The 25,242-nt window shown below is 29.3% G+C and overlaps 11 protein-coding genes across 11 annotated transcripts; 5 read left to right on the forward strand and 6 right to left on the reverse strand.

The window, feature by feature from the left end:
* Positions 1-1,477: 1,477 nt before the first annotated feature.
* Positions 1,478-1,846, reverse strand: NAEGRDRAFT_3765 (uncharacterized protein; the record flags this gene model as incomplete). Its single annotated transcript, XM_002683303.1, has 1 exon — positions 1,478-1,846. A coding segment is annotated over one exon (369 nt), but the record flags the coding sequence as incomplete, so codon positions are not given.
* Positions 1,847-1,961: 115 nt separating this feature from the next.
* On the reverse strand, positions 1,962-3,875 carry NAEGRDRAFT_61070 (uncharacterized protein; the record flags this gene model as incomplete). Its single annotated transcript, XM_002683304.1, has 1 exon — positions 1,962-3,875. One exon carries the CDS (start codon positions 3,873-3,875, stop codon positions 1,962-1,964), a length of 1,914 nt encoding a protein of 637 aa, XP_002683350.1.
* A 530-nt stretch (positions 3,876-4,405) lies between these two features.
* On the forward strand, positions 4,406-8,029 carry NAEGRDRAFT_61071 (extracellular ligand-binding receptor; the record flags this gene model as incomplete). Its single annotated transcript, XM_002682956.1, has 1 exon — positions 4,406-8,029. One exon carries the CDS (start codon positions 4,406-4,408, stop codon positions 8,027-8,029), a length of 3,624 nt encoding a protein of 1,207 aa, XP_002683002.1.
* NAEGRDRAFT_3975 (uncharacterized protein) lies at positions 7,877-8,366 on the forward strand (the record flags this gene model as incomplete). Its single annotated transcript, XM_002682957.1, has 2 exons — positions 7,877-8,018; positions 8,059-8,366. Coding segments are annotated over 2 exons (450 nt in total), but the record flags the coding sequence as incomplete, so codon positions are not given.
* A 2,842-nt stretch (positions 8,367-11,208) lies between these two features.
* NAEGRDRAFT_77164 (rho family small GTPase) lies at positions 11,209-12,496 on the reverse strand (the record flags this gene model as incomplete). The annotated part of the gene is made up of 2 exons (XM_002683305.1): positions 12,282-12,496; positions 11,209-11,967 (listed from the first exon to the last, which is right to left on the reverse strand). Coding segments are annotated over exons 1-2 (610 nt in total), but the record flags the coding sequence as incomplete, so codon positions are not given.
* A 383-nt stretch (positions 12,497-12,879) lies between these two features.
* NAEGRDRAFT_61074 (uncharacterized protein) lies at positions 12,880-14,021 on the reverse strand (the record flags this gene model as incomplete). The annotated part of the gene is made up of 2 exons (XM_002683306.1): positions 12,880-13,688; positions 13,736-14,021. 2 exons carry the CDS (start codon positions 14,019-14,021, stop codon positions 12,880-12,882), a joined length of 1,095 nt encoding a protein of 364 aa, XP_002683352.1.
* A 239-nt stretch (positions 14,022-14,260) lies between these two features.
* Positions 14,261-16,014, forward strand: NAEGRDRAFT_77663 (uncharacterized protein; the record flags this gene model as incomplete). The annotated part of the gene is made up of 3 exons (XM_002682958.1): positions 14,261-14,846; positions 14,893-15,430; positions 15,479-16,014. The coding sequence occupies 3 exons, from the start codon at positions 14,261-14,263 to the stop codon at positions 15,828-15,830; spliced, it is 1,476 nt and encodes a 491-aa protein (XP_002683004.1). The 3' UTR covers positions 15,831-16,014.
* On the reverse strand, positions 15,827-16,738 carry NAEGRDRAFT_61076 (uncharacterized protein; the record flags this gene model as incomplete). Its single annotated transcript, XM_002683307.1, has 1 exon — positions 15,827-16,738. The coding sequence occupies one exon, from the start codon at positions 16,736-16,738 to the stop codon at positions 15,827-15,829; it is 912 nt and encodes a 303-aa protein (XP_002683353.1).
* A 221-nt stretch (positions 16,739-16,959) lies between these two features.
* On the reverse strand, positions 16,960-17,973 carry NAEGRDRAFT_61077 (uncharacterized protein; the record flags this gene model as incomplete). Its single annotated transcript, XM_002683308.1, has 1 exon — positions 16,960-17,973. The coding sequence occupies one exon, from the start codon at positions 17,971-17,973 to the stop codon at positions 16,960-16,962; it is 1,014 nt and encodes a 337-aa protein (XP_002683354.1).
* Positions 17,974-19,368: 1,395 nt separating this feature from the next.
* NAEGRDRAFT_29098 (uncharacterized protein) lies at positions 19,369-20,721 on the forward strand (the record flags this gene model as incomplete). The annotated part of the gene is made up of 2 exons (XM_002682959.1): positions 19,369-19,795; positions 19,952-20,721. The coding sequence occupies 2 exons, from the start codon at positions 19,369-19,371 to the stop codon at positions 20,719-20,721; spliced, it is 1,197 nt and encodes a 398-aa protein (XP_002683005.1).
* Positions 20,722-20,828: 107 nt separating this feature from the next.
* On the forward strand, positions 20,829-23,736 carry NAEGRDRAFT_61079 (uncharacterized protein; the record flags this gene model as incomplete). Its single annotated transcript, XM_002682960.1, has 3 exons — positions 20,829-20,879; positions 20,922-21,281; positions 21,322-23,736. The coding sequence occupies 3 exons, from the start codon at positions 20,829-20,831 to the stop codon at positions 23,734-23,736; spliced, it is 2,826 nt and encodes a 941-aa protein (XP_002683006.1).
* Positions 23,737-25,242: the final 1,506 nt, after the last annotated feature.

Raw genomic sequence — 25,242 nt, forward strand, 5'->3', positions numbered from 1 at the left:
AAACAAAGCTTTGAGTTTGAAATAATGTATAAAAGTATTTTCATTACGTTTTGTTATGTAATAAATATTTCAAAAATATTGGCAATAACCAGCCATAACGATTCTGTTGATTCACATATTAACTCCAAGAATTTCACCACATCATCTCATCATTTAAATAGTATTGTATAGTAAGGGTGAATTTAATCCTTCAGCACGATTTGGAAATAATTTTATTATTTGGAAAAATTCAAGTTGGTACATCATCATCGGAACAACTACCAACCATCATCATTGTTATTTATCATCATTAATAGTAATATATAAATCTGATAATAGTAATATTTTAGTGAAATTTAATATTTTCACTAAAATCATCATTACTGCCAGATTCATATGGTAATTTGGAAAACTTTCAATCATAAGTATTGTAGTCTGTGGTCCATCAAGGTAAAATCACTTCCGAACATTTTCCTATTGTTTCATGAACATTAATAAACTATTAGTATATCAATTATATCGTTATACTTGGTTGAAATCATTTGGGACTGTCCGTTAATGTAGATCAAACATGATAAAACAATTGAAAATTGTTGTGTTGAGTTGTTGTGAATCAAGGTTGAAAATAAGCAAGATTTCCGACCTTGAAATTTACCATTAGTTACTTTTATTGGTGGTGTGATTCATTTACATCAATGATATGATGTTATTAATGATACTATGTTGTTGAAATTCACTCATCATGATGAAAATATAGGGTGAATGATGAATACTACACCAACAAGATGACTATTATTCGGAGTTGTTGTATACTGATAATATGCTATTAAAATTAAATTGTAATATTTATTACCTCTTGTATCGTAAAGACCTGAGAGACGAGGTCTACAACCAGAAAGTTTCGGTTCAGCGTTTAAGAGTTATGTGTTGACACTAAGTGGTTGGTTAGACTGAGCCTGCCTGTGGTAGGCAGAGAGGTATTTCCTGTTAATAGTGAAGCTCGCATTATGACGGTTGTACCACACTGAGTTCTTGTAGCAATTTTCCAAATAAATAGCTAGTGATTTGTAGATTTCTTGAGCCACATTCTTAGGTGTTCGTTTGCGCTTAGACCAGTTAAGCCAGTCATTATGGGAGCAACGACCATCAAACTCTATCCAAGTTGAGAGGATTCTGAGATATCAGTAGGAAAACGAATCTTGTTAAGGCTAAATTTCTAGTCCCAATCTTTCGTTTCATAGCATATTATTTAAACAAATAGATGAAAAATAACAGTAGTTTACTTATTGCATGTTAATTTATGCACCTTCCAATGCTTGCTTTGGCATTCTTTAGAGCAATAAACAACTGCTTGACATGCTCCACACTTCTTTTTAGAGTTAGGTTTGCCACAATTTACACAATCATAATTTTTCTTTTCCACAGAATTAGTAATGACGGTAGTATTTTCTGTATTTTCTTTTTCCTTTGGTTGAATTGTTTGTTGATTAATTTGTAGTTCTTGTTTAGTTTCAATATCTGGCTTTAGTGTTTTCAATAAATTAATGAAAAGTTCATTGTTTGGATCTTTAGCAAGTGCTACTTCACAAACTTGAATTGCTTCATTAACCCTTTCTAAACTCTGTAATGTTAATGCTTTTCTATAATAACCTTTAGAAAAATTCTCATCTACCAAAATAGATTCATTTGCAGATATTAATGCTCTTTCATAATTTTTTAAATTAAAGAAGCAAGCTGACATATTGGAATATAAAATAGGTTTGATATTTTGAGTACAATCTGGATGTTTCAACGCTTTGTTATAAAAATCTAATGCCTTCATTGATGCACCTTTTTTAAATTCTTCATTTCCCTTATTTTTTAATTCTTCAGGTGTTTCTAGTGGAATATTTGATTTTTCATTTGAAAGTAAATCAATAATTTCTTTGTCAGTAATATTTAGTGATATTGGTAATATTGAAACAGAACCATCAATTCTTGATTCAATATATTGCATGAATGATTTTTTTAAATGTTGATCTGTTCATAACTATATAAAATTTGTTTAGTAATTTTAATCCAAATAAAATAATTGCATCAACACATTTTTCAAATGAAACATCATTAGAATGAGGTACATTAGTCATATAACATCTTTGACATTTTTCCAATCCTTTAACACATTCATATACACTTGTATTAAAAAGTTCTTTTACACAAGTTTGTAAAATATCATTTGTAAGACTATTCTTTTTGAGTAGATATGATAAAATTTCAACTAGAGGTTTCCAATTACCTTGATTAATTGCCATTATTAAAGGACTTTGCTTAATTTTTACAGTTTTCAAAGGAGTACCTGTTTTTTCACAAAAATATTTTACAATATCTGATCCATAATCATAATAACATGCGAAATGAAAAGGAGTAGGTTCACTTTTCGTATAAATTGTAGCTCCTTGATCAACTAATAATTTTACAGCATCAAGATTTTTAGCACGAACAGCACAATGTAATAAATATAAATTTACATCAGCTCTAGAATCAGGAAAATATAATTTTGAATATAATTTAAAAAAATTATCAAAAGGTTTCGAATTATCAAAATATTTTCTTCCAAGCTTTTTTTCTTCATTATTTAAAGTTAAATGAGAATTAATTATATTTGCATTCTTAATTGCCCATTCTAAAGCTTCTGGATTTGATAACCATAAATCTAAATGATCTGAAATATATTGTGCTTGTGAACAAATAGATGATTCATCACTCGAAAATACTAATGAATTTGGTATTCTTACATTTGCAAGTTTTCTAATACCTAATAAATATTCATATACTAATGGTGAATTAAGTGCTGCAACAGCAATTGATCCATAAAGTTCAGAATCTTTTTCTCTTCCACTTTCAATAAATTCTACATGTTCTTCAACTGAATTATCTTTTGATGATTTCTTTTTTATCATAAAATCACAAAGTGCAAAACTCCAAAGTAAAACCTTAGAAGATGCTAAACTTAATAAATCTTTGTTTTTTTTCATAAAATCATATGCTTCTTTCCATTTTCCTAATTTCATTAAACATTCAGGAATATTATATTGGAAATTACAATAACTAACCATAGATCCATGAATAATTGCATCAAGTTTTACAGCTCTATTATATGAATCTAAGGCTTCTTGATATTTACCCATTTTTCTTAAAATATTTGCTTCTCCAATAATTGATCTAAAATATTGTCTTAATTCATGTTTAGTCCAATTATCTTTTTCATTAAATTTTAAATTTGAAGAATAATATTCATCTTTTTTTTCTTGTCCTTCTCTAAAATATTTTAAAGCTTGTTCATAATTATTAGATTTATATAATCCTAATATATTAAAAGCTTCAATACAATTAGGTGATATTTTAAGTGATTCATCAGCAATTTTTAAAATATTATCTAATTCTTTAATATTAATAGAATTTAAATCATCATCAAAAAATAATTTAGTTTTAGAATAAGCTTCAAGAGATTTCTTTGATGCTTGAAAATTTTCCTTTGTTTTAAACATATTTTGTCTTTGTTCGGAATCATGAATAGGTGATCCAGCCATTTCATTATTCTTTTTAAAATCATTAATAAGAAATTCTACATCTCTACTATCAGGATTTTTATAATATTGTTCAATTAAATAAATTTTCTTTTTCTTTTCTGTTTCAAATTTTAAACCTGATGTATTTTCGTGTTTTTCATAAATATTACATAAATCTAATATTTTAAGTATTTTATCAAGTTGAATTTCATCTAAACTATGTAATTTACTTGATGCTCCGAATATTTTAGAAAATGTATCCGTATATTTTTCAAATAAACAAGATAATGATGGATTATTGCAACTATTTTTTAAACCTAGCATTGAAGCTAGATTGAATGAAGACATTCTATGAAAAAGAAATGATGATGTTGAGTTAAAAAGGGAGAGAGTGATTACACGGAAGTGATGATGAAATTTTTTATTGTTCTAAAAATAATTGGAATTTACGATGTCTTCAAAATGAACTACAACTTGTTAAAAGAGAACAAAACCAACATGAAAAAAATCACCAACCCGACAATAATAACAACAAAATATAATTGAAGACACTCAACATCATTCCTTACTTTAAGAAACGAATGAATTTAATTAAATCTACATGTTTAATAATAGTCTTATTTATTTTAATAATAGATATTTCTAAATGTGATGATAATAATGGTGAAATTTCATGGAATGATGAAAATGAGATTTGGTTTGCTCAATCATCTCCATTTAGCGGAACTTATTCATCAACAGGACAAGGTTTGTAAAAATTCTTCTATTATTAATATCAATTTTATCTTCATCTTTCAGATCTTCAAAAAGGAATTCTAGAAGCTTTTAATGAAATTAATTTATTGGGAGGTGTATTTGGAAGTAAAAAATTAAAATTAATGAGTCTTGATGATTCATATGAAGCGGATAAAACTTTGAGGAATGTAAATTATTACCTTAATTTAAATCAAACATTTTTTGGATTTATTGGATTTTTCGGATCTAGAACAATACAATCTGTATATAAAAGATTAACATCACTGGGTTATCCACTTATTGGTAGCTATACAGGAGCTCAATTTTTAAGAACACCTTTCAATAGAAATATTATTAATGTTGTAAGACCATCATATTATGATGAAGTTGTTTCATTACTTGATTATTTATTTTATAATAAGGATGCAAGAAAAATTTCAATATTTTATCAAACCGATATATTTGGATCTGATGCATTCACAGGTGTTGTTGAATCTTTACAATATTTTGGTGTTAAATTATGTTCTCAAAGTCCTTATAATGTTACAACAAATAATTTAAATGATATTGAACAATCTGTAAAACAATTAGCGAAATGTAATCCAGATTCAATTATTATTGTTGCATTAACAAATGCAACTCAAACATTTTTAAATCATGTTGTAAATTCAAATCTTTTTAGAAAAGATATTAATATTGTTGCAACATCCATTAATAGTGATACTTTAGTTAGAGTATTGGGATATAATATTTCTTCTAAAATAATTTTTAATCAAGCAGTTCCTGATCCTATTGATATTACAAATCCATTGGTTGCTTCTTTTCAAAAAGCAAGAAAAGTTTATGATCCCAACTCTAAAGATTTTGGATCTGTTGCAGAGTTAGAAGGATATTTAATTGGAAAATTTACCTATAATTTATTACAACGAACTAGTGGTAATTTAACTAGAAATAATTTTTTGAATGAATTATATTATTCTCAAGAAATTTTAATTGATAGAATGAGAATTGGAACTTTTACTGATTGTTCAAATTCTTCAGGATGTTTAAATGAGTGTAATCAAGGATCTAAAACTTTTTGGAGAGATAGAGTAACAAGTGAAAATATTCTTAAAACTGTTGATGTTTTTACATGGTATTCTGTTTGTACATCAACACCTTCTTCAATAAGATTTCCTTATTTAATTGGTCAAATTGTTTTTAAACATGAAAATTATTCCAAAATTAATACATTTTTAAAAGAAGGTATTTATAATGGATTATCTTTAAAAAATATTAATGGAAATGAGATTCACTTATTGACCTTAGAGTATGAAAATTTTCAAGATTTAATTTCTAAAACTATTGAATTAATAACATCCTATAATGTAGTTGCTATTACTGGTATTACTGGACTAGATAATTTTAATGAACAAGAACAATTAATATTTAAAAATTTATTCCTTCAAAACTTTACAGAAATACCCATTATTGGCTTAATTACAGAAGATCCCAATCTAATGTCACCAAGTGGAAGTAATTTTCTACCAAGTTTTATAAATCTGAAAACAAGTGTTATTGAGCAAATTGCTACATTATTGGAATATACATTTGAAAGAGGATTTACTAGAATTTCTATTGTTTATGATTCAAAAAATTACAAACATATTTATGAATATTTATCAAAATTATTAAAAATTGTTAATTTAGAAATAGAGAGTGAACATAACTGTGAAGAAAATATTTTATTTAATGCAACTATCAATCCTCATGCAATACTTGTCTCTTGCAATAATGTTAAAAATGTAATTGAACAAATTGATAATTATTCAAATTTTAGAAATGATGGACTGTTATTAGTTTTAAATGATATTTTTCTTTCTGATAATATTAACAATTTATTTATCAAAAGAAAATTAATTTATAGCACTCCATTTAATCATTTCAATAATAGTTCTATTTATTTATTAGAATTATTTTCAATGAATACTAAATATACTCAAAATCAAGAATATTTCAAATCTGATATTGCAATTGAGGGTTTTTATATTGGAGATTTTATTTCCTTTATTATGGATAGCCTTTCAGATGCTGGAAAACCAATTACTGGTAAAAGTTTTATTGAATATCTATATTCAATAGAGAATATTAATCTTCATGGTCAAGTTATTGGGACATTTAGTAATGTAAAATTACCTTTATGTAATTTTGGAATAAGGCAAAGATATGTTTATCAACTTAAAGAAAAATTAACTGAGCAAGTTTATACTTCTAAATTTAGTACTGAACAATGTGGTTTACAACAAGCTATTCAAAGTTTGGATTCTTCATCATACTCAAGACCTTTTCAATTTATTAAATTAGTTAAAACATCAGTCAAATATTATACAGATAGTGTTATAGTTGAATATCAGGATGATTTTATTGAAGGTGTTAATTCTTACTTTTTAAATCTAAAAGAAGATTCTTCAAAATATTACCCTTTTACCTTTCAAATTGTAACAAAACTGTATACTGATAACAATGATGTGAAAAGTATCATCAAGGATCTTATCAGTAAGCAACACATGTTTGCATTTATTGACCCTGATATCTCTGATACGCTTACTGCATCCTATCTCATTGAACAAAGTAATATTAATCAAATACCAATAATATCATCAGAATCTTCTAATTTAATATTTAGAAAATTTTCAAAAAATGTATTTAATCTATTACCATCCATAATTGATCAAAGTGTCGCCCTAATTAATTATTTTATAAGTAATTTTCCATCAAAGTCCATAATCATACTTTTGGAAAATGATAATTATTGGTATGAAAATGATTGGATTAATGATCTATCAGATATTTTGGAAGATGGTTTTGTCATTAAGATTAAAATACAGTCTCTTAACACTTATAGACAAGTTAAAGACGATATTTTATTAATATTTACTCAACCTAATAATTTTATTCAATATTATTATTCAAATATCCATAACTTGCAAGACAAACCAATTATTGGGCTTATTTCTGATATTTATAATACAATAGAGATATCAGAATTTTTATATTCGCTTAATGATCCTTCATTCATTTATACACCAGTTATTGAGCTACTAAACGTAAGCTCTTATGTTACTACAAAATTTCATCAAGTTTTTCAAAACTATAATTCAACTTTTCCCTCTTCCACTAACAAAGTATTGAATGGATTTATAACGGCATTGTTCATTGATGAAGTATTTGAATCATTTATCAATTTGAAAAACAAGTCTCGAGCTGACTTTTTAAAGAAAGTATATGAAATTTCCTCTTTTGAATTAGGAGATCTTAAAATTGGCTCATTTATAGATTGTACGTCTACCAATAACAGTCAATGTATGAGTTGTAATCAAGGAATAAGATCTATGATAATAGCGAAAACAATAAGAATTGGAGATTTTGTTCAGTTAATAGAATCAGGAAGATATTCTTACGAAACATGTGGTGTTGTAGCATCAACAAAAGACTTGACCAGCCATATTTTACTGTTCGTACTTGTTATACTAATTACTCTTGTTATTATTATGATAATCTTACTTTCTATTTTAATATCATACAAGATAATAACTAAAGGAAAAGAATCACAATATGCACCAATATCAAAAGGTACATTTGCATTTACAGATATTCAAAATTCAACATTTTTGTGGCAAACAAATGAGAAGGCAATGAAAATTGCTCTTTCAATTCATAACAAAATTATGAGAAGAAATATTAAGATATTTAAAGGATATGAAGTTAAAACAGTAAGTAGAAAATAATCAATCTAATACTCAAATATATTAGCAAGGAGATTCTTTTTTCGTAGCATTTAAAAATCCTGATGATGCAATTCATTGGGCTCTAAAAGTACAATCAGATTTGATGCAAGCAAAATGGCCATTAGATATTATGACTCAATATGATTGTAGACCTCAATTTGATGAAAATACCAAAAAAATGGCATTTTCAGGATTAAGAGTTAGAATTGGAATTCATTGTGGTCAAGTTGAATCAGTTAATGATAAAACTGTGAAAAGAATTGATTATTTTGGTTCCTGTATCAACCAGGCTGCTAGAATTGAATCAATTGCACTTGGAGGAATGGTATTAATAAGTGAAGATCTATTTAATGAAACTGAACATTTATTCAAAAAAATAATATTGGAAGATAGAGTAATTTTGGATATTAATACAAACAAGTCAAAACCAATTAACTCAATTTATATTGCTGAGGATTTTGGATACTGTTCTCTAAAAGGTATTAAGGAATTTGTAAAGGTATTTTCAATCAGTAATGATGAGACAAAATTTAGAAATTTTGTAAAGGTTGGAAAATCTTTTGAAGATTTGGATAGTCTATCTCTTCTTTCAACAGTATCAAATAGTAATAATAATATTCAAAAACAAACAAATATTGCAGATTTCTTAAAAGAAAATCCTTTACCTGTTGAAGAAAACTAGAAATTTATTTAGCCAGCAGCAGTTGATGGATCAATAATTGGAGTATTCTCAACTGGTTGTTCAACAACAGGAGTTTCGTCTGGTTGTTCAATAGCAGCTGGTTGTTCAATAGCTGGTTGTTCAACAGCTACTGGTTGTTCAGCATCAGGTTGAGCAGCTGGAGTTTCAGTTGGTTGTTCAATAGCAGCTGGAACAGGAGTTTCATCTGGTTGTTCAATAGCAGCTGGTTGTTCAATGGCTGGTTGTTCAAGTGGAGTTTCGGTTGGTTGTTCAATAGCAGCTGGTTGTTCTTGTGGAGTTTCAGTTGCTTCCTTCATGGTATGAGCAATTTGTTCAACAGCTTCCCAAACTTGATGGGCCTTTTCAACAGGATTTTCAGTATTCAAAATTTGTTCAACTTTTTCAACACCTTGTTGTCCCTTAGAAATTCCATTTTGTCCTTTTTGAATGACTGAAAGGGCCTTATTGATAAACTTATTCTTACCACCTGAATAACGTGTTATTGAACATAAAGATATAACTACATACCAGTCACTTTGTTGAGGTTTTGGAAAATATCGTTTCCAGTACCAAGAACGTTCTGCATTTTTCCTAAGAAGTGTTTGATTCCTTCTGGATTAACAGCAACATTACCCTTATTATTCTTTAAAAAGAAGTTTTTAAATAAGTTTGGATCCATATTCTTAATGGTTTGTCTAACACCTTTAACACCACCAACAATTTCTCCACCTCTATTCAGATATTCTTGACCTTTACCTAATTTTTCCATAAGCTTATTCAATTTCTTACTTTTACCACCGTTCAATTGGTTAATCTTGCCAATAAATTCTTGACCATTTGAAAGAATACCTTGAGCTTTACCAATACCAGTTACAACTTCTTCAAGTCTTGACCACGTAAATTCTTCAAATTCTTCAAAGATCCCTTCAATCCATTATAACCATTCAAAGCATCATTACCAGCACCAACAGCAATTTTACCCTTATCTAAGAATCCCAAAAGTTTGTTCAACTTTTTGCTCTTACCACCAGTTACATCATTAATACGAGAAACAATATCTTGAGTCTTTGAAATAGCATTATCAGCCTTACCCAAGAATTTACCTAAATTTTGAGATGTAATTAATGACTTTAAGTCTTGTCCACGTAAATTCTTCAAATTCTTCAAAGAATTAACACCACCTTGAATACCCTTCAATGCATCTCCACCAATACCAGTGAAAGATTGAGCCTTATTCAAAAAGTTCAAACCTTTGTTAACAAACTTGCTCTTTCCACCTATAATTTTACCAAAATACCAAGTTAACAACAGTTAATAAATCAAAGAAAACAAACCTGTAATTGTGTTCAAATTTTGGAAAATGTCTTGTCCTTTACCAACAAGTTGTGATGCCTTTCCAAGGAAGTTTTGTCCCTTTTGGAAGATGTTTGCACCCTTAAACAATTCAGATGGTTTAAATTGAGAAGCCAATCCCTTCAATCCAGAAACATTTGAAGATAATCCCTTCAATCCTGAAATGATATCAGTACCTCTTCCTAAAAACATTTGACCTTTTCCAATAACACCTGAAACCTTATTCAAGAATCCAAGACCCTTATTCAAAAGTTTTGATTTACCACCTAATTTTTTTGAAAAGTTAAAGAAAAATGTGAAAGAAAATACGTACCAGTAACAGCATTGAGTCCTCCAAGAATAGCTTGACCTTTACCAACAAGAGAACCAGCCTTAGATAAAAAGCTGTGTTTTAAAATATATATATGTGTGTGTCAATAAAACACAATCCCTTCAACACAATAATACTTACGCAGCACCTTTAGCCAAACCAGCACCAAATGAACCCAATGAACCAGCCAAAGAAACACCACCAAGACCACCAGTGAAAGCAGTCAAAGCAATTGGAACAGCAATCTTGGCAACCTTCTTCAAGACACCACCAGCCTATTATTATTCAATTGATTTTTACATTAGAACATTATAATTGTAATATATAGAAGAAGAAATAATGACAAGTAGTACTACAAAAACTTACCTTTCTAACAAATCGTCCAATTCTTCTGAAAGCTCTTCTGAATTTAGCAACAGATTTAGATAATGCCATTGCTTCGGCATCACTTAAAGTAGCAACATAATCAAGTAAAACTTCATCAGCTTCAATATCAAAATTGTATGCTTCCATATCTGATAAAACCATTTCACAATGATTATCAAAAGATGGATGATCCATAGAGGAAGAGATCATTAATTGATCTGCTAAAATTTGTAATTCTTCTTCAAGTCTTTCTTCTTGTTGAGCAAAAGCTGTTTTAGTGGTAAAGCACAAAACTAAAGCCACACACAAAACAACCGCTAACAATCCTTTCAAGATAGGTTGCTTCATTATATTTTTTTTCTTCTGATGTTCTGTGATGTTACTTGGACCGTGTCACAACTTTTGACACTGACAGATAAATTATCTTCCGTTTCTTTATTTTGAAAGTGGCATTTGAATATTAACTTTAATAATAACAAATATTATTTATTATGTACAATAATAATTGAAGTAGAGTTTGTTATTGTCTGCTTCCTAAAGTGTGTTTAAAGAAAAATGTGTGTGATTAAAATATGTGTGAATGGACAAAATGTGTAAAAAATATATATATGAAGAGAGAGAGAAATATGTGAGAGAAGAGTTGAGAGGACTGTGGTGTCATTTGTGTGGATATGATTTGTTCAACTTGAAAAAATGTAGATCTCAATCTCCCTCAATCATATATGTTTGGTGCTTTGATTAATTTTGGATATGTGGTGTGTGTAGTCATATCATCATCATGATCATCATAATGGAGATGAATTACATCATTAAACATTTCTTGTCCTTTGCATCTTTGACAGCCTTTTTATCTTCAACTTCCTTTGCATGTCTAACTTTCATTACAGCATCAATAGCAGCATAGAAAACTTCCTTTAAACCATCTTGAGTGATGGCAGAACATTCCTTATAATCAGCACATTGAAGTTCAGCAGCAAGTTTATGTCCTTGTTCAGTTGTAACTGGTGCCAATTCCTTCTTTTGAAGTTGTTGAATAACTTCAGAATCATTACGAAGGTCAAGTTTTGTACCAACTAGAACAATAGGTACATCAGGACAATGATGTCTCACTTCTGGTACCCATTTACTTGAAATATTTTCAAATGAATCAGGATTAATAATAGAGAAGGCACACAAAAAGACATCAGAATCTGGATAAGAAAGTGGTCTAATACGATCGTATTCTATATTTTGTTTTCAATGGATGGATTGATCATTTGTGTAATATATGTGATAATATAATAATAATCAAATATATATAATTGAAATGTTTGTTAATTATTTATCAAATATATAATAACAAAAGAAATTTACCTTCCTATTAATATATGTGAGTATGTGTAGTTTCAGAAAACACACACAAAATATTTAAATCAAATTGTGGTAGTGTGTGTGATGAAAATTTACCAAGAGAGAGAGTTGTTAGTTTTTGTGTCATTTAGAATATAGTTTTACAATTCAGAGTAAGAAAGGGGAAATATTCTCTTGATGAGAAAACTTACTTGACCAGCAGTATCCCACAAACCACAAATAAAAACTTCATCCTTATAATTAACATTGGCGTTATAATTGTCAAAAACAGTTGGAATGTAATTAGTATCTACAACCTTTCCATAGGCAAAAGACATGAGAAGGAGAGTTTTACCAATAGCACCATCACCAACAGTAACAAGTTTAATTTCGATTGACATTTTTCCAACACTTGATGTCTTTGAAGTATTTTTTTGAATTGTTTGACATGTGTCATGTCTTTGCTAAAATATTCTTGATGGTGAGAGGTTTTGAAAACCATCACAAGAAACTTGTCCAAGAATCGTCAAACAAAAATCATCAATTTAAAATGTCTTCTTTGGAATGAATTGAAATGTTTGAATTCAATCTTTGATATGAAAATCCTCTCTCTCTTATGAATAATTTTGGTGCATTACATCATCATGTGATGACATAATTCAAATTTATTTATTATTATTTATTATTTAATAAGAACACACGATGGAATTATTTTCAATATATAAATATTAATATTAATAGGAATATATATCTTAAATATTATATTGAAATTGATCTTCTCACACTATTTATTTAAATAATAATATACAATTACTTCTTGATTGGAACATATTTGTCTACTTGGATATTAGAGCATACATTTGACTTTTTTGTACAAATAGTTCTTTCACCATACTTGACACATTTCTTGTGACCACCAACGAATTGATATTTAGCACAGACCTTATAACCTGGTGACTTCTTGACACATTTCTTCCAGTGCTTCTTCTTGATACATCTTGATTTGGTATGATGATATTGAGTACAAAAGTTGACTGCCTTATAATTGGCACAGAATTTACGTTCCTTGAACTTTTCACAAACTCTAACTCTCTTCTTAACATCACAGAATTGATTTGGAGTCCACTTGGTACAGAAACGAGCCTTCTTTTGAGCAACACAGAACTTTCTATCAATGAATTTAACACATCTCTTAGTGTAACCCTTCTTGAGACTGAATTTAACCTTATTATATCTGATACACTTCTTTGTCTTTGTGTATTTGGCACAAATCTTGTGACATTTTTGTTGACAGAAAGCATGATAGTAAGTATCAGTCCATCCCTTATAGTGTTTACCTTGAACCTTCTTCCATCCCTTTTGGCATTTACAGACTTGCTTATAGGCAGAACAGTAAGCATCGAGTTTGTATTCAGCACATCTCTTCTTGTAATGATAGCCAACTTTTGGAACATTGATGAATTTAGCACAGACATTTGACTTGTCATACTTGGTACAAACGAAATGATAAGCATATTCATCACAGGCATTGTTCTTTCCCTTATGTTCACACAGATTCTTCCATGTTGACTTGATACAATACTTTTCACTCTTATGTTTATCACAAACTTGTTTGTAACCTTTTGAAAAAGTTTACAAAAATTTTGTAAAATTTCAAATAACTTACCATGACCCAAACATAATTTTCTAGATTTGGAATATTTATCACACTTGCTGAATCTCTTATATTTCAAACATTTTCCTTTACCAACCAACTTCCAATCGCAGCACTCTTTCTTAGTACCAACCCATTCATAATCAGAACATTTTCCCTTTACACTTTTGTAATGAGTACATTTCGAATAACAAAACTTTTGATGATCTGCATAACTATCAACAGGTTTACTCAACTCTGTTGCCTGAATGAAAGCAATGCAAAGTGAAAGTATCAATAATATTGTTGCAATCTTCATATTTGTTTTTTTTATTCTAAATAATAAATTGCGAAATGTGATATTTAAACCAACCACAGTTCAAATCAAAATGTCATACATATATGAAAATGATACTCTTCAATTCATTTTACTCAAAGTCAATTCTAAAACAAGTTTATACAATTCTCAATAGTATTTGTACCATATCAGAAAAGTGGTCATTGAAGTTGTGAGAGTTTGTTGCAAAAATTATTTTATGACCAAACACATCAAAAAAAATGTCAGGCAACAACTTTAATTACCAACCAATGCCACCATCACATTTTTACACTTCTTCCTATTCTTATAATAATAATAATATTTTACCGTCATCATTCAATAATATTGTCAGACCTCCAATTATTACACCACCATCCATTGAAGAATATGAAAAGATGATCCAAGAAAGAAATGAAAAACTATCCACCATGGTTTTTAATAATACTCCCTACAAGAATATAATTATAAATCATCAACAAAACAAATCATCAGATCAAAAAATTCGTATTGGATCAATAATAGATCCTGATATTGTGGAGGGTAGAGAAAAATTTTCCATTCCTAAAGAATGGTTACCTTATTTAGAACATTACAAAACATCTGTTGCATTTATAAGCTCAGATGAATTTGAAAAGATTGGTGTTAATGAAAATAATATTGAAAATATTTTGAGATTGATGAGATTGTGGGATGAAAGTAGATTGACTCTCAAACCAGAAGAAGAGGCACAATGGGCTTATAAAGCTCTAGATGCATCATCAGAATATTCTCCATCATGGAGTCCATCTAATCTTACTGGTTGTTCAAATACCTATCCTAAACATGGTACTGTATTTTTTTATTTTCATATATATTTTACTAAAATTTAAAGGTGACTTTACAACTGCTTGGGCTCCAAAAGATGAAAAAGGTAAAATGGAATTTGTAATTTTAGAATTTAAAAATTATTACAAAATTAGAGGAATTCAAATTTTTGAAACCAATTATCCAGGAGCTATTGTTACAATATCATGTTTACCAAGAGGAAAAGACAAGTACCAACAAGTAATCGATGGATCAATTGTAGGATCAACAACTTTTGAAGAAAATGATTCATGGGTAGTACTCTATCAAGGTAATCCTCAACAACGAGAAATACCAATGAATTCTAGAATATTCAATCCTACACTTTATCCTACAAATTTCGATTCTAAAATAATCAGATTGGATATGGATACTACATTATCAAATTCTTGGTCTGAAATTGATGCTGTTAAATTAATAGGAATACCATCAACAATAAGAGAAGAAGAGGAATATTGGGTCTCCTCCATTGTTGACTTTTCATCAGAATATAGTGGATGGCCAGTGACTAATATTATTGGACCTTCAAGAGTATTTCCAAATTATGGAGATATAAGAGAGGCATGGTAAGTTTTATATACTTTTTTATTAACAAGTTTATACAATAATTACAGGGCACCTTCAAAATCACGTAATACTATATCATTGGAGTTTGTTATTTTAGAATTTCCACAATCTTTATCAGCTAAAAGAATTGATATTTTTGAAACTTTCAATCCAGGAAGTTTAATTAGAATAATAGGATATTCAACAAATCCAAAAACTGATATCTACTCAACTCCATATGTTATTTATTCAGGAATGGCTAATCCACAACTAGAAAAAGTTTCTAGAATTAATTCTATTCAGGTTGGCAATGAATTCAGCTCAATTCCAATCAAATTTTTAAAGTTAGAAATAGATACAAGTGGAAATTCAGGATTTTATGAAATTGATGCTGTAAAGTTAATAGGCTATAGTTTTTAATTACTCTTTTCCTTAATATCAAGTTTAACCATTGTTCTGAATGGATCATAATAAGTCATTTCAGCTTCTTCTACACCATGACCAAGTAAAGTCATATATTTCCACAATGTAGATTTGGCATTTGCTGCTATAGCTGTCATAATGTGCCAAAATACATGTAAATACAGAAAATAAACATTTGGACAAAAATAAAATTCTATTGCCCAAAGTATGAAAGCAACCAAGAAGAATACGAAATAAATTAAATAAACTCGTCTAACATTTCTAGAGCAGGCATCAATTTTTTCTTGAGAAGCATGTGGTAAAACCTTTTTAAACCATATCTCTAAATTATTTCCTCTATAAACATGAAGAGCTTCTAGTAGTGTTGAGATATTCAATAGAGCAGCAAAAACATAAACGAAAATAGAATAACTGTCAGAAACCCAAATAGTTGAAATTGAATGACCAACTGTCACAAATGTCAATACACTTGAAACTAGTATATTATACCATAAACATTCATCATCTTCCTTATTTCTCAATAAGAACATGTGTATTCCAAGCATTACAGCAACAACCATAGGAATTTCATCAAAGTATTGGAAAAATCTTGTAAGGGTACAATGTAATAGAGCACTTCCCAATCCAAGAATCATTGAACATACACTACTTAAAACAAATCTCCAGTAAAACCTATTTTTCTTTCCATAACAATATTTGAACGTAAAATAAAGATGAGAGATGGAAATTAAACAGTAAACCAATGAAGAAATGGTATTGGCAGGCTCAGCAATAAATGAAGTATGTTGGAAATTGGCTTCACAAAAATCAACAGTTGACGTTATTAATGTCTTTCCTGCATCATCCCGAGAGTAGAAAGATGGATATCCCTCAAAAGATGAATGGCTTTGGTCTGCTTGAAGCATTTTTTTGTTTTGTTAATTGAGTGATTTTTTGAGGTGAGGTTGGAGATTAATTTTTGGTCCGACAGATTAGGGCGCACTAAATCAAGAACAGAACCTCAATAAGCAAGAGAAACAATTTTAGACATGACAAGGAGATTAAATTTATTTATTTTACAACAATTAGTGATTAAATTTACAATCTTTTGATGATTAATTTGCTTGGTGGTGATTGAGGATTCTTTTTACATCATTCCATTCTTCTTGTGTAAGCAAAACATGTCTGCAATTCCACTAACTTTTTCAAATAAATGTCTTTCTTCATCAGAAGACATTTGACCATCTAATTCTCCCTTTCTTAAAATCCCCCAATTTGTAAAAATGAAGTGTACTGCCTTATCATGAATATCTTGTTCTTCTCCTCTTGTTGCAAGAGAAAATATTCTTCCAACATTTTTCAATGTAATGGAGGTAGACATTTTCTTTGCATATTCACCAACAATACCAATTAAACCCATTCTTTCTGCCAAATTGAATAATTCAGTTAAATCTTCATCAGATGAAATTCCTTGCTTCTCACAACTTGATTCAAAATCTTCAGTGTAACAATATTGTATTATTGCTCTAATATGTTTTTCTGATGATGGTTGGAATTGATCCAAATCAATTTCCATTGGATTTGACAACATATTCTCCTTTCTTTCTCTCATATATTTAGCAAAATTTTCAGGAGCAATATAAGGTGTTGAGGATTGGGGTGGTGTTGGTTTGTTTGAAACTTGAGAAAGTACATTTCTAAATTTTGTACAATGACAAGCTAAAACCAATCTATGCATTTGAATTGGTTGTTTTAAATATTTTGATTTAAGAGCCAAATCTGCTAGAGGCATCTTTTCATAAATGGTTGGCATTGAATACTTTATCCATTTTGAGGTTGAGGTACCGGATGTTTTGAGAAACTCTTCAACCTTTTTATATTGAGGAAACTCCTTGTCAATTTTACCAGTTAAAATATATTCTAAGGCTTTGATAGTAATGTCAGTATCATATGTTGTTTTATAAGTAATAATACCATTCTTCTCCTTCTTTAAAACTTGAAGTTCAGGTGCATTGTTTTGAATAAATAATTGATAGAATGGAATAGAATCTCCTGTTGATGTTGTAAGAATGGCGTCATACAAGTGAGGATACTGATTATTGATTTCATTTCTTGAAAGTAAATATTTGATTGAGCGACCTGGATGTTTAGAGGATGACATTTTTTTCTTTCTTTTTGAAAACTTACAATATTATGACCACAATTTAAACACTAAAGTTGACCACAGATGATTTAATAATTGAAGTTGAAAGATGGAGGAGATAGACACGAGTCCTCTCTTCAGAGATAAGGTGCGGATGTATAGTAAGAATATTAAGAAATTACTTTGGAAATTGCTCTAAATACTGTTGATACCCACAACATGTAAATCATATGAACCAATACAACAATACCCAATAGAATAAATCCGTTTGTTTTCTTTACAACTTGTTTTGGTCCTGATACATTTTGTAAACTTGTTTCAGCTGTTCTTGAATAAAAAGTCAAACCAAAATTAATACTTCCTGATAACCCAATTGTAAAATATAACAAGTATGGAATAATTGTCGATAAAGATCCAGCTCCATATAAAACAAAAACGACAACTTGAATGAGGCAAATAGGCACAAGTTGATATCCTGTAATGCATAAAATAGAAATTAAACTTAAATTACATCCAAGAATTAATCCAGCAATAAGGAAGAAAATAGATGCACCAATCCAATAAACAAATGATGCGAATAAACTTGTTCCAATCAATGTTCCTTCATTCTTTCCAATTTGATTATATTTAATAATTATTGTTAGAAGGTTTCAATAACATATTGTTAATAGATTTGATGATTAATTATAATGTGTGAGTATTAATTGCAATAAAACAATCAAATTTTCATTATTATTGTTAGTATATTAATTTCCTTTAAAATAAACCTACAACATGAACATCAGAAAACTTCATTTGAAAATCTAATATTATAGCTAAAGTAAATGTAGCAACAAGTGGAACAAATAAATCCGGTTCCTCAATGTGATTGATCATGGGGTTAAGAGGTTTAACAGAGTTGATTATTCTCTGAAAAACTTGTTTTTCTTCTAAATTAATAAAGTATGGTTTTAAAAATCCGAAGGAAAACCATGATGGTACGACTTTGGAAGTTGTGCTTTGTAGCATTGATTTAGCAAATTGAAATTGAAAAGAATTCGTAAGCTCATCCTCATCTTGATCTGGTATTGTTGGTGTGGATGTTTTCGTTGTCTTGGGTTTACTTTCTTCCAGTGATGAGAGGTTTTCATCAAAGTTTGATTCTATCCAATCAGAGTTGTTATTATTCATGATGATATTTTTTAATAAAATATTATTAACAAAATATTCGGAAAGAAATAAAATCTTCATAATAAATCATCTTTAAAAGTTGAATCATTTAATAAACTAAATAATTAGTGATAATAAGTCATCTTTATAATGAAAACATTTGGGAGGGGAAAGTGAAAAACCAACAGATAGAACTTCAACAAAAAATGGCACCTCATAAACGCATAGGACAAATTTAATTTCTCTTTTGAATTTTTAAAAAAAATGACTAAGAAGAACAATCCATCTCTCCCACCACAAGTGGAGGATTTGAGAACAAGAGTTCGTGTTGGTAGACACGCTCCTACACAAACATCAACAATTAGCTATCACTCTAGTTTTCAAAATTTAAATTATGATAATAGTTTTTCTTTAGAGGACTTTCAAGAAAACTTACGGATTAATATTCTTAAACGTGATGAAAATGATTTAGTATTTGAAATGATTGGAATTGATGCTCCTATTGCTAATGCTTTCAGAAGAATTATGTTATCCGAAGTTCCATCTATGGCTATTGAAAAAGTTGTTTATTTAACAAATACATCTATTATTCAAGATGAAGTCCTTGCTCATAGAATTGGTTTGGTACCAATTAGATGCGATCCAGACTTTTTCTTCTTTGCTAGGGATATTAATCAAAATGAAGATATTAGTGCATTTGCTCCTCCACAAGAAAGCAAGTACAAAAACACGAATGTTGACTCTGATGATTCTGATGATGATGAAATTCATCCACCTTTACCAACAATGGCTACCTATGCACCATCTTTAGCAAACAAATCTACACCTTTTTGGCAACCTCCAGAAGTTTTACTTGATAACGAATATATTTTATTTGAGTTGAATGTTACTTGTGAAAAGACATTGGTTCCAAATCCACATAACCAAAACAAACTTGAATACAAGCATTCTAAAGTCTATTCAGGTGATTTAAAGTGGGTTCCAATAGGAAATCAATCAACTCACTTCAATGGAGAAAATGCAATTAGACCTGTTTATGATGATATTTTATTAGCCAAGTTGAATCCTGGACAATCTATTCACGTACAATGTTATTGTGTTAAAGGAATTGGTAGAAGTCATGCTAAATGGCAACCTGTTGCTACTGCTACATATCGTTTAATGCCAGAAGTTGTTTTTAAAGGAGAACCTGTTACTGAACTTAAACAAGCTAAGGAACTTGTTGAAAAATGTCCAATGAATGTATTTGATATTGAAGATTCTCCACAAACAGAATTTGATTCTAAGGTTCGTGTTGCTCGTCCAATGAATTGTACAATGTGCAGAGAATGTATTCGTGAAGATAATTGGGACAAGAGAATTCAATTATCAAGAGTGAAAGATCATTTCATTTTCTCCATTGAAAGTGTTGGTTCTATACCAGGTGGACCAGCAGAAATTTTCAGACGTGCTCTCAAGATTTTCTGGCAAAAGTGTGAAGCACATTTGATTAATTTAAGAAATAATCCAATAGGTTCAAGACAAACTACTTCATCCGAAACGAATGAACAAGATGATGTTGAAATGAAAGAATCATCAAAGAAGGATAAGAAAAAGAAGAAGAAAATTTTACAATAAACTATTTTAATAATAATTATATTAATAATAATTGAATAATTTCAACAAAATTAATTTCAGCAATTTGTTTGAACAAGCTTGTAAAAAAAAGAACAACAATAAAAAAAATGACCAACAAGAGAAAAGCAAATGCTCCACCAAAAGATTTCAAGAAGGAAGTATGTAAATTTGTGATGATTTAATAATAACAATCGGAATAGAAAAAAAAAGTGGGAAGAAAATTAAAACCAACAAATTATACAAATATCGAATTCAAGACAAAGGGTATTTATATGGCCCACCAAAATTTGAGAACTGTAGATACATTGGAAAGTAATTGGGTTACAAGCAGAAATATTGGATTACAGGATATATTTCCAAAGTTAAAACACTATAATGTAAAAACTGTGGTGTCTGCTATGAAAAGTCTTTTGGAGTTAGTTACTCTACATCCTATTGTCTTGAAAGTTTATTTGGGAAAAATATTAAATGAAATATCACATTTACTCTTAATGGGAGAAGATGAAATTCATGCAGCATTATATAATTTCTTGAGTTATAGTTTACCTAAAATATCAAGCGTAAGTTTGAGATAATTTGAACTTTTCCAATATTGTTTAGGCTTCTATCACTCCATTTATATCATTATTAATGGCTTATCTTACATCGGGAATGACTCATCTTATTGGAGCTGTTAGAAGATATTCATTAAAGATTTTATCAAAATTTTTGGAACATTTTCCAATACCAATTTCCCAATATGCAGTTAGAGTAATGCCTAATATTTGTTACATTTTCATGTTGAGCAGAACAGGAGTCTTATATAAGGGAGCAAGATATAGAAGCTTACAACAATTATGTGTTACTGTATTGGATAATTATCTTTCTGTTTTATTTGAAAATAACAAACTTGGAATACCATCCAGTAAAAAGGTTAATCATACACATACACACAACCACATGAAAATGAACCTGACAAATATTAATTCATCATCATCTCAATCAACAGGTAATATTTACTTTTCTAACAATAGTTCTGAAAAGGCTCAATATTCATTTGATAATGTGGACCAAAAGAAACTTCACTTATTGAATCAATTGTTGACTAGAAAGATGGCTGTTCAAGATAATCTAGAAGAAAAAACAGTTAAGTTGGATGCTGAACAACTCCTAGAAGTTGGAGATGAAAAGAAAGTAGAACAAGAAGATAATGATAACAAACCATCTGAATTACCATCTCTTAGAAAATTATTACAAGAAGAAATGCAAATCAAAGTTTATAATTTAGAGGATGAAGAATCTATTGCTGAATTCTTTAAATTAATTTTCCATATACTTGTTGAGGTTTGGATTGAAATTTTTGAAGAACAAAGAGCTTCTGCAGCTAGTCACCATATTCAAACCGAATATGTGCTAACTGTTATCAAATCTGTCTTAGATATTGCTTATCAACTTTTATATGCCTTTGAACACACTCAACAAGGTTCTCAAACTAAGAATATTAACAGCAAAATTGTAAATAAGGCATTGAAGAAATCATTGAACCACTTTGTTACAAAGTTACCACTTCAACTTTCTTCTAAAATAAGACAAACAACAAATAGTATTGATAGAACCAATGCAAGCTTGCTTTCAATGCTATCATTTGCATTTGGAAAGTTTAGTACAGAAAAGGAAAGTAGCGAGATTACTTACAAAGAGTGGGAACTTGTTTATTTAAAGCAATTTTCATACTTTTTATCAAGTGCAGAATCACTCAACTTGCATGATGAGGATTTTGCAAAACTTCTTGGATCATTCTATAGAATGTACAAATATTTACCACCTTCAATAGGAGCTCAATTATGGAAACATTTAACTAGTTTGTTTGTTAAACAAGGAGCTTATTCATCAAAGCAACAGTTAATTTTGGAATTCTTTGCTAATGTTGGACTTAAAGATGAGTCAATTACACCTCCTCCAGATGTTATTGAACAGTGGGTAGCAGTATTAGTACCAATGCTATGCCAATTAGATGAAAAACATTATGAATTAAGCAAACATATTCTTAATGTTTTACTTGGACTTGCTAAAAATCCAAAGTTCCAATCTTTCATATTGAAACAAGTCAATCAATCAATTGTTCCATTCTATTATGATGAAGAAAAGAAACAATTTGGACCATTTGTAAATCTACCAAAATATTTACAATCCCTATCACTCCAGTTAATTTATTATTTTGATGTTTTACCTCCAGAGTTAATGAAACAAATATCAAGAGCATGCTGTAATACAGAAAAGAGACTAAATTTCGATTTGCTTACTCAAGTCATTGAGGTTGTGAGACATCATACAAACAATGCAAGCAAGCAAAATAAGCTTAAGCCATCTGTACATATTAGTTTCCTGTGTACTATCCTGTGTTTTGTTTGCTCTCCAACTGGTGAAACTAACAACCAAATTGGTCTTGTTGGTGTTGGTGATGTTATACAAGAAATCATTGTTTCACTTCAAGATTATTCCACTACTATCTTTTCAAAGTTGGTTCCTTTCTTAAGAAATAATTTGGAAAAACAAGTTAAAACTGAAAAGCCAAATATTACACTATTGGGAGCTTTATTACAAATATCCGCCAAGACTATTAGTTGGACAAACATGGAGCAAATTGAAACAACAAATCTCTCACTAATTGAAGAACTTATACCGAAAGCTCTGGTTTGTTTCCTCAAACATACAATTCTCCAACAACGAAGATCAAAATCATCTTCCATTATTACTAGAGAGATTTTAATCTCTTATTATCCAACCTTGAGAAATATTATCAGTTTACTAGATAATCAAATTTCAACACTTGAGCCTCACTTTGTTTTGGATATTATTTTAGTTTGTATGAAAGTTGCTCTTTCTCATTATCATACCAATAAGGGAGAATCAACAACATTAATACAACAAATTGAACAGCAATGCAAGACACTATTTGAGAAGAATGAGTTTGTTGAGAATGAGTACTCATCAAAGAAGAATCAAATTTTAGGTCTTTTAAAGATGAATCAATAAATTAAGTTTACTATATATTGGCTGAAGTGTTTGTTAATTTTACGAAATATTGTTGGACCAAATTGAGCACTTTTGGCTTACCAACAAAAACAGTTTTAAGCTCGTGGACAACTTGAATACACTCTAAACAGAGGAATGGGAATGCTCTTGATAATCTCAATAATGTATCCAATATTTCCTTTGCATTGGATAACTCTTCCTGTTGATTTGCTGAATGTTTGCTTGTAAAAAGATCAATACTTCCTTCTGGTGATGACATGTTGTTTGCTATTAATACAGATCTCTGGTTTGCAATTAATTTTAATTTAGCAATGGCTGACCTTGCAACATCAATATATCTTTGTAAAGGATACTTTTCGCATATAAATGAGGCAAGTTGTACTGCAAACATTTGCTGATTAATTTTTGGTTGATTAAGTAATTCATTAATAAAATCCATACATATATGGATTGAATCTATAAGGGAGACTGTAATAGGTAAAAGGGCAGGATTATAGGTTTGGAAGTGTATTAATTTAGATATTGGAGGATTTTCAATAAATCTTTGATGTATAAATTGGCAAATTTTTCTTTGAATAATTCTCATATCGGTACTCCCATTATCTTCATGAATTGAAGAATTATCTTTGGAAAAAAGGTTTGGATTTAAATATTCTAACAAAAGTTGAAGAATAGTACTTTCTTGAACTTTAGAAAAGCTGTCTTTCAAGACAGCTTCATTTGGTACAACTTGTGTAACATATTTTGAAGAAGCAGTCATGAAAAGAGATAATACTTGTAAGAAAATATCCAATAATGGTGGACACATAAAAACTCTTTGATCTACTTTGAATAATATCAGGATATTTTCATAGAAATTAATATAGGACATTTGGGAAGGGTTATATTCTTTTGGTAGTAGGACCTGTGCTGTCTTTAATGCTAAAGACATTGGATTTGTTTTTGAAAACATCCATTTCCACCACTCTTTAAAAGCATTGAAAACAAAATGTCTAACATTTTGGAAATTATACAAAAGACCATTATGGTTAGATACATCAAGCATGAATAATATTTGGTCTTCGAGTTTCTGTGAAATTTGCTTGTCATTTCTTAGATCATCAAGTACCATCTTTGTTTTGTTTTGGTCTTTCATTGGTGTCAAAATGATTTCCTCAATAACAACAGAGGTAATATGTACATTTTCTCTTGTTTCGTAATGAATCACACTCTCTGATAAGAGAGTTTCAAGATGGAATAAATATTGTAACTCTTCCACAACTGATAAAAGTTGACTATAAAAAACTTTGACTTGTCTTCTGTGTTCTTTGATGTATTTTACCACTTCTACAACATTACATTTCTCTATAATATTAGGTCCATATCTTTGTTTTTTAAAAATATTATTAACCGATAGAATATAATACAATAATAAAGCTCTAGAAACTTGATTAGATTTTGGATTTTCAAAAATCTTGGCAACTTTTTCTTCTTTGAATAATCTCATTTCAAATATTATTGTTGGAT

This window comes from Naegleria gruberi (genome assembly GCF_000004985.1).
Source record: "Naegleria gruberi genomic scaffold NAEGRscaffold_1, whole genome shotgun sequence".
Taxonomy (NCBI): Eukaryota; Heterolobosea; class Eutetramitea; order Acrasida; family Naegleriidae; genus Naegleria; species Naegleria gruberi.